The sequence below is a fragment of the Zeugodacus cucurbitae genome, chromosome 6, assembly GCF_028554725.1.
Source record: "Zeugodacus cucurbitae isolate PBARC_wt_2022May chromosome 6, idZeuCucr1.2, whole genome shotgun sequence".
Classification (NCBI taxonomy): Eukaryota; Metazoa; Arthropoda; class Insecta; order Diptera; family Tephritidae; genus Zeugodacus; species Zeugodacus cucurbitae.
The window spans coordinates 42573377-42587011 of NC_071671.1; the positions used below are offsets into that span (position 1 = coordinate 42573377).

Sequence of the window (13635 nt, forward strand, 5' to 3'; positions counted from 1 at the left end):
ATCAGTTACAGGATGTTGCTTATAGGCACAAATTAGATTATTATAAAAAAACTAAACACTTTTTTCGTGAAATTTTTTTTTTAAATAACTCTCTTATCTTTACTTATTTATATAGTTCATTTTGTTTTAAAATAAAACAATTATTTTTATGTTTTTTAACACTTTTTGTATAAACACTTCAGTATAACTTTTTCGGAAACCGATTTTGACAATTCCACTCTGCGGAGAAGGCCTACTGAATGAATACGTGCACAGCTCATTACAAAAAATGTAACTGTAAGCTTGCACAACACATAAGTCTACATAATTGAAAAAACCGCTGATCAAAAATATTTAAATAACGAGAGTTAGAAGCCGATAAGTACAATGTTGCCTATAGGCAACATTTGGCATGAAAGGGTTAACTAAATAAGCAATGAAAATCATAAATAAATGTGAATTAAGTAAATCTAACTGTATTTAATGAGTTGATGTTTGTGGAAAGAATTAATGTTATATTAGAGAGCACAGATTGGGCTTTTGCTTCGATTGTTTATATAGCACTAACTTATCGAATAACTGTGGTAAAAATGTACCTTTTATATTTTCAACAGCGATAATTCTTAAATAATTTATTGACGCAATTTAACTACACAAAGTTGATGTTAACAGGAAGCAAAAACGTCTCTCAAAACCACTAAGAACTTTCTGATAATAAATAAACTTTAAAATATCTTTATTGTGACTGGTAAAGTTGGTTAAATAAATTTTTGAAAACTCATTTCACTGTTATTCTAAACATAGAAAGAAAGGATCGATGGATCGAAAGAAAAGAGTGATGATTTCCTTTGAGAATAAAAGTGGAAATATAAAGCAATTTTGATGAGTTTGGAAAAAGTAGAGTTTATGCCAGCAATCCTCGGACAGTTGGCAGTCTCAAGGAAAACATTCGAGCGGAAATGGTCGATATAAACCACCCGATGTGCGTAGAACTAGTTGAAGAATGTATGTGATTGGCGTTGCAACCGTTTAGCCGAATCTACGATAGTGCGCCACCTCTCTCTCTCCTTCGCAGTTCGGCGCCAGTTGGAGATCCCAAGTGTAACCAGGTCGCTCTCCACCTGGTCCCTCCAACGGAGTGGAGGCCTTCCCCTTCCTCGGCTTCCTCCGGCGGGTACTGCATCGAACACTTTCAGGGCTGGAGTGTTTTCGTCCATTCGGACAACATGACCTAGCCAGCGTAGCCGCTGTCTTTTTATTCGCTGAACTATGTCAATGTCGTCGTAAAACTCGTACAGCTCATCGTTCCATCGTCTGCGGTATTCGCCGTTGCAAATGTTTTGAGGACCATAAATCTTACGCAAAATTTTCCTCTCGAAAATTCCTAGTGTCGTCTCATCTGATGTCGACATCGTCCAAGCTTCTGCACCATAAAGCAGGACGGTAATGATAAGCGACTTGTAGAGCTTGATTTTGGTTCGTCGAGAGAGGACTTTACTGTTCAATTGCCTACTCAGTCCAAATTATCGGCGTACGCCAGGAGCTGTACACTCTTGTAGAAGATTGTACCTTCTCGGTTTAGCTCTGCAGCTCTTATAATTTTTTCCAGCATCAGGTTAAAGAAGTCGCACGATAGTGAGTCACCTTGTCTGAAACCTCGTTTGGTATCGGTAACGGCTCGGAGAGGTCCTTCCCAATCATGACGGAGCTTTTGGTGTTGCTCAACGTCAGCTTACACAGCCGTATTAGTTTTGCGAGGATACCAAATTCAGACATCGCGGCGTAAAGGCAACTCCTTTTCGTGCTGTCGAAAGCAGCTTTAAAATCGACAAAAAGGTGGTGTGTGTCGATCCTCTTTTGACGGGTCTTCTCCAAAATTTGGCGCATGGTGAATATCTGGTCAGTTGTCGATTTTCCAGGTCTAAAGCCACACTGATAAGGTCCAATCAGTTTGTTGACGGTGGGCTTTAGTCTTTCACACAGTACGCTCGATAGAACCTTGTATGCGATATTTAGGAGGATGATCCCACGGTAATTGGCGCAGATTGTGGGATCTCCCTTTTTATGGATTGGGCAGAGCACACTGAGATTCCAATCGTCAGGCATGCTTTCTTCCGACCATATTCTGCAAAGAAGCTGATGCATGCACCTTATCAGTTCTTCGCCGCCGTATTTGAATAGTTCTGCCGGTAATCTATCGGCCCCCGCTGCTTTGTTGTTCTTCAAGCGGGTAATTGCTATTCGAATTTCTTCATGGTCGGGTAATGGAACATCTGTTCCATCGTCATCGATTGGGGGATCGGGTTCGCCATCTCCTGGTGTTGTACTCTCACTGCCATTCAGCAGGTCGGAGAAGTGTTCCCTCCATAATCCCAGTATGCCCTGGACATCGGTTACCAGATTACCACCTTGGTCTCTACATGAGGATGCTCCGGTCTTGAAACCTTCGTTAAGTCGCTTCATTTTTTCATAAAATTTTCGAGCATTCCCTCTGTCTGCCAGCTTCTCAAGCTCTTCGTACTCACGCATTTCGGCCTCTTTCTTTTTTTGTCTGCAGATGCGTCTCGCTTCCCTCTTCAGCTCTCGGTATCTATCCCATCCCGCACGTGTTGTGGTCGTTTGCAACGTTGCGAGGTAGGCAGTCTGTTTTCTCTCCACTGCTAGACGGCACTCCTCATCGTACCAGCTTGTTTTTTGTCGTTGCCGAAAACCAATTGTTTCGGCTGCAGCGGTACGCAGTGAGTTTGAGATGCCGTTCCACAGTTCCTTTATACCGAGATGCTGATGAGTGCTCTCAAAGAGCAGGAGTGCAAGTCGAGTAGAGTATTTCGTGGCTGTCTGTTGCGATTGCAGCTTTTCGACGTCGAACCTTCCTTGTGTTTGTTGACGGGCATTCTTTGCTGCACAGAGGCGGGTGCGTATCTTCGCTGCGACCAGATAATGGTCCGAGTCTATATTTGGTCCTCGGAGCGTACGCACGTCTAAAACACAGGAGACATGTCTTCCGTCTATCACAACGTGATCGATTTGGTTCCGCGTGTTTCGATCAGGAGACAGCCAAGTAGCTTGATGTATTTTCTTATGCTGGAATCTGGTACTACAGACGACCATATTTCGGGCCCCAGCGAAGTCGATCAGCCTCAGGCCGTTTGGCGATGTTTCGTCATGGAGGCTGAATTTTCCGACTGTTGTGCCAAAGACACCTTCTTTACCCACCCTGGCGTTAAAATCACCAAGCACGACTTTTACATCGTGGCGGGGGCAGCGCTCATAGGTGCGTTCTAGGCACTCATAGAAAGCATCTTTGGTCACATCGTCCTTCTCTTCCATTGGGGCGTGGGCGCAAATCAGCGATATGTTGAAGAACCTCGCTTTGATGCGGATTGTGGCTAGACGTTCATCCACCGGGGTGAATGCCAGGACTCTGCGACGGAGTCTCTCTCCCACCACAAATCCAACACCAAATTTGCGCTCCTTTATATGGACGCTGTAGTAGATGTCACAAGGACCCACCTTCTTCCGTCCTTGTCCCGTCCATCGCACTTCTTGGATGGCGCTGATGTCAGCCTTGAGTCGTATGAGGATATCAACCAGCTGGGCAGAGGCACCTTCCCAATTAAGGGTTCGGACATTCCAGGTGCATACCCTTATATCATTATCCTTAAAACCTTCTCACTTTAGCTTGCCTTCAAACGGATGTCTGTTGGCTACCCAGAGGATACTCGGTCTAAAACCGGAAGTCGTGAGCTGCTTGAACCATGTGGAGAAGAATCGTTTCTGGCCACTCCCAAGTGAATGACAATCAAAAACTTTCCTCACTTGCGTAAACTTCTACACATGATCCCATCCTCTAGTTGAAGAATGCCCAATTTTATAAGATAAAAGGTATATTAAATATATCTCAAATAAAAATACCCTTCAATTTTCAATTCAGTTCAATTGCGTAAAATAACAGAAATCATGATAAATCTACACATTAAGACTTTATTTGCTGACGGATGTGTATATACCAAATTAATTTTTACTTTTTTGCAGTTCACAAATAAATTATACACCGCGACACATTTTACACACTTAACCATTATTTTCTAAAGTTTCTAATTTACAACCTCTAATACACTTTTTACGTCCACAGCTGCATTAAAAAACGCCCACAAGTTCGCTGCTTAAATCTTTTGTCAAATGCACTGCATTAGAACTATAACGCATATTGCGCCACATTTCCCACACATGAATGACGTGTGTACATTTGTACATATGTATGTGCATACATTTTAAGCTAAAGAGCAAACTTTATGCGGCCATAAATCTCGAAATGCTGAACTCACACAGCGCACTTGTTGTCGTAAATCGTTACATCTTTACAGCGCAGTGGATGAGCTTACATTTGCCGCATAAATAAGCGGTATTGCCATGCAATCCCAAGCTAAAATGTACGTACCCATATGAACCGTAAATTTTTCACACCAAACGGCACTGCCATCATCATCATCATCATTTCAATTTGCGCACTTCACACACACACACATACACATGAATACAAATACAACAACTGGCTGCGCGGTTACACCAGCACCGGTGAATATTGACTGCAAATCTTTAGCCCACACTTTAGAGCTTTTGTACAGTGCGCGTGTGTTTGTATGGATATATGTATATATGTAAGTGTGTATGTATGTCGATATAAGCATCATATCATACATGCATTTACATATATTTGCTGGGTAGTCAGTCACATGTTGCACCTTCCGCTCTGTAATAGAGTTAGAAATGTGACAAAAGAAAAAAAAATATATTTTACAGTTATTGTGTATTATATCCATTACAATGGAGTATATATCCATAAGTATAGGGTGTTTTTTTTAGAAAAAAATAAATTTTATTTAAATAAAATACAGAAAAATTAATGAAATTGTACATATTTCGGATTTAATAGTTCGCGAATTGTATGCCATTTAGCACCTGAATATAATTACGGCCATATAACCTCTTCGACTACGTCTTAAGGAACACATCAATCCAATTTCTGTTCGGAACATCAATCCAATTTCTCTTCGCTTTTTTCTAACGCAACCGGCTTTGTCTCGCACCAAATGTTGGTATCCAACTGGGCAAAGTTTTTGGACGTGAGGTTTTTTTAAGTTGTATATTAGTGATATACGCCTACTGGGCAACGAATATACAAACATCTATTTTAAAATGAACAGCGGCATCATACATTATACAAAAATTTTGATTATTGATCCTTGAAGTAGTACTATATAAAATTGCATGCATCTAAAAAACACATGCTTTATATATATGTATATATATTGGAGTTGAATGTAAGGGTAAGCAACTAGAATTAGTAACGGTACATGAACAAAATTTATTACTACACATATATGCACATTTGTGATGTACTTGTGTACTTAGACTTTGAAAACTATGTGGAGCGCTTATTACAACTCCTTTGCTCTCAGCGCGCGCTCATTCATGGCTCATATGATGGTAGCATCTTCAATTGTAAATTACATACATATATAAGTGCCTATGCATGAACCCAATTGGCAGTGAAGCATCGAAGTGGCACAACATGTGCAAGCGCGTCTAGCTGTGCCAGTGTCACTTCCCACTTTTCACTAGACACTAGACACTCTACAGCTCCACAACGCCAACACCGGTGGCATCATTTTCGATTACATAATCATATCGACAAACGCTTAAATCCTACTCAACGTGCAGCTAACATGTTTGTTGGTATCTTTGTTGCCAATTTTCTTTTTTTCCTTTTCTACTTCTTACTTTTTCTATTTGGTTTCAGTGTCTAGCTTTTGGTAGATGTATAAATGTATGCCATTATGTTTTGGCGCATCTTCTCTGTATTCGTCATTGCTTTTCGACTTGTCCGCCTGCCGCTCGAACTGACTGCTGCAATTCCAAAGTTCGCAGCGCAAATTTTCCCGCGCGCTTTTTTCTCGCTTATTGTGTCTTTTGAATTCTCGCATGTACTTGTTGTTGCTGTTTAGTGTTGCTCACAAATATGCAAGATCTTCATGCATATATGTATTTATTTTTATGTATCTACATATATACATAAATAAAGATTTGTTTAATACTTGGGCCTGCATACAATTCAATTGTTACTTTGTTTGTTGTTCGGGGGGTTTTCGACATTTTCCCATATCATAAAGTAGTTTCAAGATTGCATAGTACGAATTGCATACATAAATAAAGCAGAAGATGCTCTTCAAGCCAGGATGAAGTTGTACAAGAAAGTTATAATGCAACGGTGGTCAGCATTTACAGATATTTGTTTTTTCTTTTAGTTTTACAATCTTTAGTAGAAGTTCAGGTGCGCTTCGAATTTGTACTTTTATCAAGCTGTGATTGAAGGAGTTGATATTATTAGCTCTGGTTATTCGTAATATCGGTGAATTTCTTCGAAGTAACTATTTTCTTAAGGTTCAAGAACACTAAAAACTCGGGGAGTTCCACTGCCGAACCTGATATATTTTGCAACCGTTGTTGCCCTACACTTATCTATACTAATATTATAAAACTGAAGAGTTTGTTTGTTTGTTTGTTTCAATGCGCTAATCTCCGAAACTACTGGTTCGAATTGAATAATTCTTTTTGTGTTGGATAGTCCATTTATCGCGGAAGGCTATAGGCTATAAAGCATCACGCTGCGACCAATAACGATAGAGCGAAGAAACAGTGGTAAATGTGTAAAAAACGGGGGAAATTATTTATCTTTAAGGGCTTCCGTTCGTTGCGCTGCGAAAGCGGTTCAAGATACACAAAAGTTATGTATGAAAGAATTATTTCTCTTTTAATGATCTAAAAAAAAGTCCGTGAGTACCGTTTTGTGGAATAATAATCGTCGCTTTGGTTGCGTAATGATACCGTTAGCTGGCGATTTTCGACAAATACTTCCTGTTATTCCAAAATCAACAGCGGCGGATGAATTGAATGTCTCAAGTCATAGTACTTGTGGCGGTACGTGAAAACCATATGATTGACCATGTGTTCCTGCAACAGGATAAAACCACAGAAGAACTGTTAAAAATTGTAAATTGACAAATTCCGGTTGATTTTTTCAATGGTTTGATATCAATTCCACCTGGCATTTGTCAATTCACTTCAACGAAAGACGAATGTATATCTGAATATATTGGCCAAAATTATAAGTAACTACGATTGGTTGAGTGCGCGCGCAATTTTAGCTGTCAAAAATACCGATGTTGATGGCTTAATCTATACGATTCAAGTCAAATTCAGGGAGATTTGTGTGTTGAATTTCTAAATTTTTTGGATTTGCTTGACATGCCGCCGCATCATTTACATCTTAAAGTTGGTCATTATTCTGTAATTATGTCGAAACTGTGTAATTTAACCCTGATTGTGACGCAGCTATCGAATAATGTGATAGTTGCAAGAATTTTGAAAGGGACTTACAAGGGGCAGAATGCTTGATTCCACCAATTCCTCAGAGTTCCAACGATTTGCCATTTCAGTTCAAACGTATTAGTTTCCAGTGAAACTTGCATTTGCGATGTCAATCAACAGGTCACACAGACAGTAGCTGGAAATGTGTGGCATAAATCTGGAAATGCCATGTTTTTCATACGGTCAGCTATATGTGGAGTGTTCACGGGTTGAAAAACCATCTTCTCTGTACATTTACGCTCCGGAACAGAAAACAAAAAATGTTGTTTATCAAGCTGCGTTACATTGAAAAAAAATGTAGAAAAATCGAAAATAAATGCTTTTCAATACAATCTAAATTCAACTTTCTTTCCTTTTCAAAACAAATAATTTCACAAAGGGCAACGTCTGTGGGTTCAGCTAGTCAATTAATATTTTGAAGTGAGCCACCTCCTTGGAAGTGGCATGCGTTTGAAATCACTTTCTTCCAAATATTAAAAAACTTTGCACAAGTTCAACATAAAAATAACTTGACCACACCCTTGCCAAAAAAATTAGCATTTGGATAGTCTTTTTTGCGATGTACTCGCTGTCATAAGCCATCACCACTTTCTACTGCTCTATTTGTATGCATGACAGTTGTCCTTGGTGGCACGTAAAAATAAGTGTATTATTTAAAAAGTTTGGACTTAGGTAACTAGTTGCATATGTTGAATACATGACTGCTATTACTTAAATTATTAAGTTATGGTTAAGTAGTTAACTTATGGTTACGTTTTTAAGTTATGGTTAAATTGTTAATTTATGGTTTAGTTCTTAAGTTCCAGATAGGTTTTTTTTAAGTTTTGATTAAATTGTGATGTTATGGTCAAGTTATTAAGTTATAACTAAGTTTTCAAATTATGGGTAAGTTGTTAAGTTATGGTTAAGTCATTAAATTATCTAACTTGAACAATGTTCAGGTAAAAATTCTTTTATATGTAATTCTTCAATATGTACATTAGGGTGGAGTGATTTTACTTTTATTTTTTTTATTTTTGCTTCGGCATACCTGTAGAAAGTTGCTGTTTTAGGTAAAAATTAAACACAAGAAAAATCAGTAATATCGTGCTATGTTTAGAGGTAACACCATCGGCATGAAGTTTTGAAAATGTATGTCAAATATTCATAAATTCGCAAAACATTTGATAAACGCTATTTGATGTTTTTAGCGATGCTATGTTAGAGATAGAAATAAATGACCTTTATAAATGCGTGTTACGTATCAGGAGGAGGGGGATATTACTTTCTTTACACCCACCGATAGAGTGATAGTGACTTTTAGAGTTTTCGCGCGCTTATAGCAGTTCTCTTGTTCACCGTTCACTTATTTGTTACATCGAATTTTAAAGCTTGAATCGAGAAATTTACTGTAAGTAGTATATATTCATGTATACATATATGATGCTTGTAGCTTAGTTTATAATTGTAATTAGTACTAATTACTTGTCTTAATAGCAGAAATATGTCTCAAGTTCAAACAAGACAAACGACGAACTGTACTGTCTTTGGTTTGCCGAAGAAGTCACCTGTTTCTCAAATCTCTATATGAAATGGTATCTGTTCATAAAACATTAATTAAAGCCCGATAAAACAACAAACGAGCCGACAGTTCTTTAAATATCTGAAATATTAGGAATTGTAGCTATTTAAAGGGTGTCAAAAAAAGGGTGTGTTCCCAAGGAGGAAGCCTTACTCGACCAACGCTCAACCAAAAAAAATTATGATAGGCGGTGTCGATATAGTTGCAACTGTGAAGAATAAGAAAAACAAGATAGAAAAGAAAAAAGTTTATCACGAAAACTAAGATCAGATGAACTTTACAAGAAGAGGACAGCAATAAAATACTTCATACGTCGGTAAAGCTGAGTGAATTAGCTGTTGTTGTTGGGTGCGATGGAACAGTAGTGAATACAGGTTTCAAAGGTGGTGTTATTCGTCTGATGCAGGAGGAATTCAATAAGCCATCATAGTGGTTTATCTGCCAATTGCATTCAAATGAGTTACCACTACGTCATCTTTTATTACATTTAGACGGAAATACTACAGAAGCTAAATCCTTTTTGGGCGTCATCGGATCTCAATTACAAACTTGTCAAACAATGCCGATAGTCGAGTTAACCTGTAAATAACTCTGGAAGAGCCTAGTACTTTTCTTCTGATTTAGCTAATATGGAACCTGAAGCCCTTAACTATTCCAGATGGCTAACAATAGCCAATCGAATTTTAAGATTATATGCAACTTAAACTAACCCAGAAGAAAAGCTAGTTGTATTAGTCCCGTACTTTATGAAAGTTTATGGAACAATGTGGTTTATAATAAAATGTAACCTAAGTCGTTATTTGAATTCCGATAGGAAAGCAATCGTTGACAAAGTAATCCAACAAAATGGATATTTTGGTCACCCAGAAAATATTCTCATTGTCATGCTTTGTAACGACAGATAGGTTATAAGAGATATTGCATATCGATGCATTGTAAAAGCAAGATCAGAGAATGCTCGATAAATTCGAACGTTTAAAGTACCTTCATTCAACTTCGATGCCAAAGGTTCCACTGACATTATTATGTGGCGAGAATGTTATATAACTGTGCCTCCTCTAACTTTAAATATGTCTGATGAAACCTTGAAAGACATTGTCAAAAGCGGTCTTAGTACATGTCACTCCCAAGCCTTGGAGCGCTGCATCAAGTTGGTACAGGAGCATCGAGTGCAGTTTATGAGGAAAATAAACGATATGGTTTTATTAGGCAAGGCTGCTATCTCGTCAACGAATGCCTTATTTCAATACAAAAAAACTGTTTGATGTGTGAATAGTATTTTAAGTAATGTAAGAGAATATTTTTCGTAATAAATGTTTAAAATGTAAATTTTTTGAAAGAAGTATTTTTGATTCCTACAAATTTAGCCAAACTCTAAACATAAAATTTAAAAAATAAAATAATTACATTTTCCGCATAAATAAATCAAGTTACTTTCTTAAGTCTAAAGTTTTCATACATCTAAGATGTTATAACGTTACAAGGGACAAGATGACCACAAATATTTGAAAATGAAAAACCATGATGTCGTTTCTAAAATAGCTTCATAGGTCTTTTGGTTTCTTCTTTTATTTTATCTATTTATTTTATTTTTTCTATTTTCATATATTTTCGTTTTTTGTATTGTTTTTATCCAACATACTCTAGTGATCTAATTTTTGTTGGCTATACTTGTTTAACCGTTCCAATCTTTTTATTTTCCAATTTCAGCTTACGACTTATTCTGCTAGTCTCTGCAGCTTGCCTTATGGGCAGCGCTTATTCTGCGGCCAGTAGTGATGTGATCGCCTCGGCAACTACCGCTAAACCGCAAGGTTTCGCTGCACGCTCCATTGAAGCGACCGATGAAGAGGATGAATTTGAGTCGCAAGCGCAGACGCATTTAGCTTACCGACAACAACAGCAGCCACAACAAATACAACAGCGTCAATTATACGACTACAGTCAATCGGAGGAGGATCAGGAGGAGGCGCCACGACAAATCTATCAAAGTCGAAATGTGAAACAGCAGAGTAATTACTTGAAGCAGAATAAGAAACCAACTAGCGAGGAGGAAAGCGAAGAGGAGCCAGAGGAGGAGCCGGACAGACTGTCACAATTGCTGGCTAAGTCATCGTTCAATTGCAATACGAAAAACTCAGGGTTGGTTATATTTCTTCTCTTCGATTTTGTTAATAAATTTTTAGCCTTAACACATTGCACATTGTTCCAATACTTTCATTCACAACTGTTCTATCTATCCGCTCTGCAGCTACTACGCCGATGAGTCGCTCAACTGTGAAGTTTTCCATTACTGCCAAGACAATCAACGTCATTCCTGGATCTGCCCGGAAGGCTTCACTTTCCATCAAATCCATTTGATCTGTATGCCGCCATCGCATGACAACATCTGCCAACAATCGTCGAAATACCACATTGTCAACGATTACCTCTACAAGCCAATCAATCTGCAGGAACACCAAAGTAAACCAAATGTAACGCTGCGCTACTCAGAACGCTACTATCCTGAAAACTACTATGAAAACGAGCGCTACGAGGATGAAGAGGAGGCACCACGTCAACGTGTGAATCACCAGCGTCAACCCGTGAGTACTCAACTTTTTTTGTATACAATTAGATATACATATGTGATTATTGTAATAAAAAATATTAATTTTTACATTACCAGGTTCAAGTGGGCTTCCAACAGCAGCAGCAGCAACAACAACAGCAACAACCCATCTACCAACAGCCCCGTCAACAAGTGCAACAGGTACGCCATCAACCCGTCCATCAGCAGTCACAGCCTCAGCAACAGCAAACAACCGCTTACCGCAAAACAGGCACCGCAACAACAAATCAACCACAACCGCAACAACAGCTCATTCAACCAGTACAACAACACCCCGTACAACAACGTCCCATTGCACAAACGATCGCTCCGCTAGTTACACCGAGCCCTTACAGATTCTTCACAGCTGCATCTCCCCTGCAACATGCCGTGCCACAGCCACAAGTATACCGCACACCCGAGGAGATTAACATTTCGCTATTGCAGCGCCGCCCACAACTCTTTGTCGCCACTTCGACGCCGCGGTACTACGAGGACGATTACTTATACGAGCGTAGAAAGTGAAATTGGTCAATTTAAATTGCATTTGTCTTAAACTGTCGTCTCTCCCCTCTTTCTCTTGCTTGCAGTAATGCTATCATATTTATCTTGTACAGCAATTGCATTATGAATTGTATTCTAGCTTTAAATATTAAGTCTAACGAATTGTAAACAATCTTTATTTTTTACACTTTCTTAGTTATTTACTGTTGTAACATCTATGTATATGCATACATGTAACGAATTCGAAAGTAGTCCCGAAAATCGAATTATATGTGTACCTTAATATGAATGGTTATTTGTACTTTTGTAAACATAAATTAAATTAAATATGTGAAAATACTAATTTTCTGCTGGTTTTATTCGTATTGCAAGGGATCTATAATAATAACATAGTCTCCTTTGAGCTCGATATACTTGGACCAGTGATGCCCCAACCTCGTGCATCTTTCTTAAACAAGTAAGGAAAGGCAAAGTTCGGGTGGAACCGAACATTTTAGAATCTCGCAATTTATGATGAAATTTTATTAGTATAACACAATTCGATCCATATATTCGACATAAAGTCCAATAGATTAAGGAAAATCATCATATATAGTATATGAGGACTGAGGTAATTCACCCATTTTCACCACCAAGGTACACTATATCCAAGACTATACATTCAATTAATTTTATTACGATATCTCACATATTAACCGGTATATGTGGAATAAAAACCACTTAATTTTTGAACAACCTAGAATTAGGTATAAGGGAGCTAATGGAAGTTATGACCCGAAAGAATTAGATGAAATTCAAAATTGAGTTATATGGAAAGTAGTCGTGGTTGTGAACCGATTTGGCCATACGTCTTATCAGGGTGTCAAGAAAGTATTATGTACCGCATTTCATTGAAATAATTGATAAATATTAATAAACGGAAGGTAAAATTGCATAAATATGCAATATTTTATTGAATAGATATTGATTTTCCTCACCACCTGGCATATTTTTAGCATTGGATCCACTGGCACTTAAAAAGTAGCCTGGGATATGAAATACCATGATTGTAGGATGTTTCTTCCCACTTCTTCCTTGTTTTGTTGACTTGACACTTCCAATATTTCTTTTAACAATTCTCCACAAGTTTCGTAGGAAGTAGGAATTAGGTCCGGAGATTGGGAAGACCAGGTTAAAATATCTATTTTATTATGAAGAATTTTATTTCATACAAGTGCCGACGTATGGTTAAGGTTTTTGTCCTTCTGAAAGTTCCACTTTAGAGGCAACTTTCATTGAGCAAAAAGCGCATAACTTACTAACTTGAATATGCAGACGTAAATAAATTGGTTCACCACTACAGAGGATCACACACAGTAGCGGAAGAATCATTATTATTCCATGATGCTTTCACTTCCGTGGTTAGAAGTTATTTCAGTAAATTTAACGTTAAATGCTGAATTTTTGAACCCATTACAAATGTTTAGCATCACTTCCAACAAAATTTACCTTGCTTTCGTCTGTCAATAATTAAATAATAATAATAATAAATAATGTGTAATATTTTTTTTTTTTCATTTATTGAGCCATT

At 38.0% G+C, this 13635-nt stretch overlaps 1 protein-coding gene across 2 annotated transcripts in view; it reads left to right on the forward strand.

Moving 5' to 3' along the window:
* LOC105216045 (adenylate cyclase, terminal-differentiation specific) overlaps positions 1–12408 on the forward strand; it is a 38093-nt gene extending 25685 nt beyond the window's left edge. For both annotated transcript variants that reach the window (XM_011190316.3, XM_011190317.3), the window contains 3 exons: positions 10682–11113; positions 11223–11556; positions 11640–12408. In XM_011190316.3, the coding sequence (XP_011188618.1) occupies positions 10682–11113; positions 11223–11556; positions 11640–12086 (1213 nt within the window). In that variant the 3' untranslated portion in view covers positions 12087–12408. The remainder of the gene's footprint in view (positions 1–10681; positions 11114–11222; positions 11557–11639) is intronic.
* The last annotated feature ends 1227 nt before the right edge of the window (positions 12409–13635 follow it).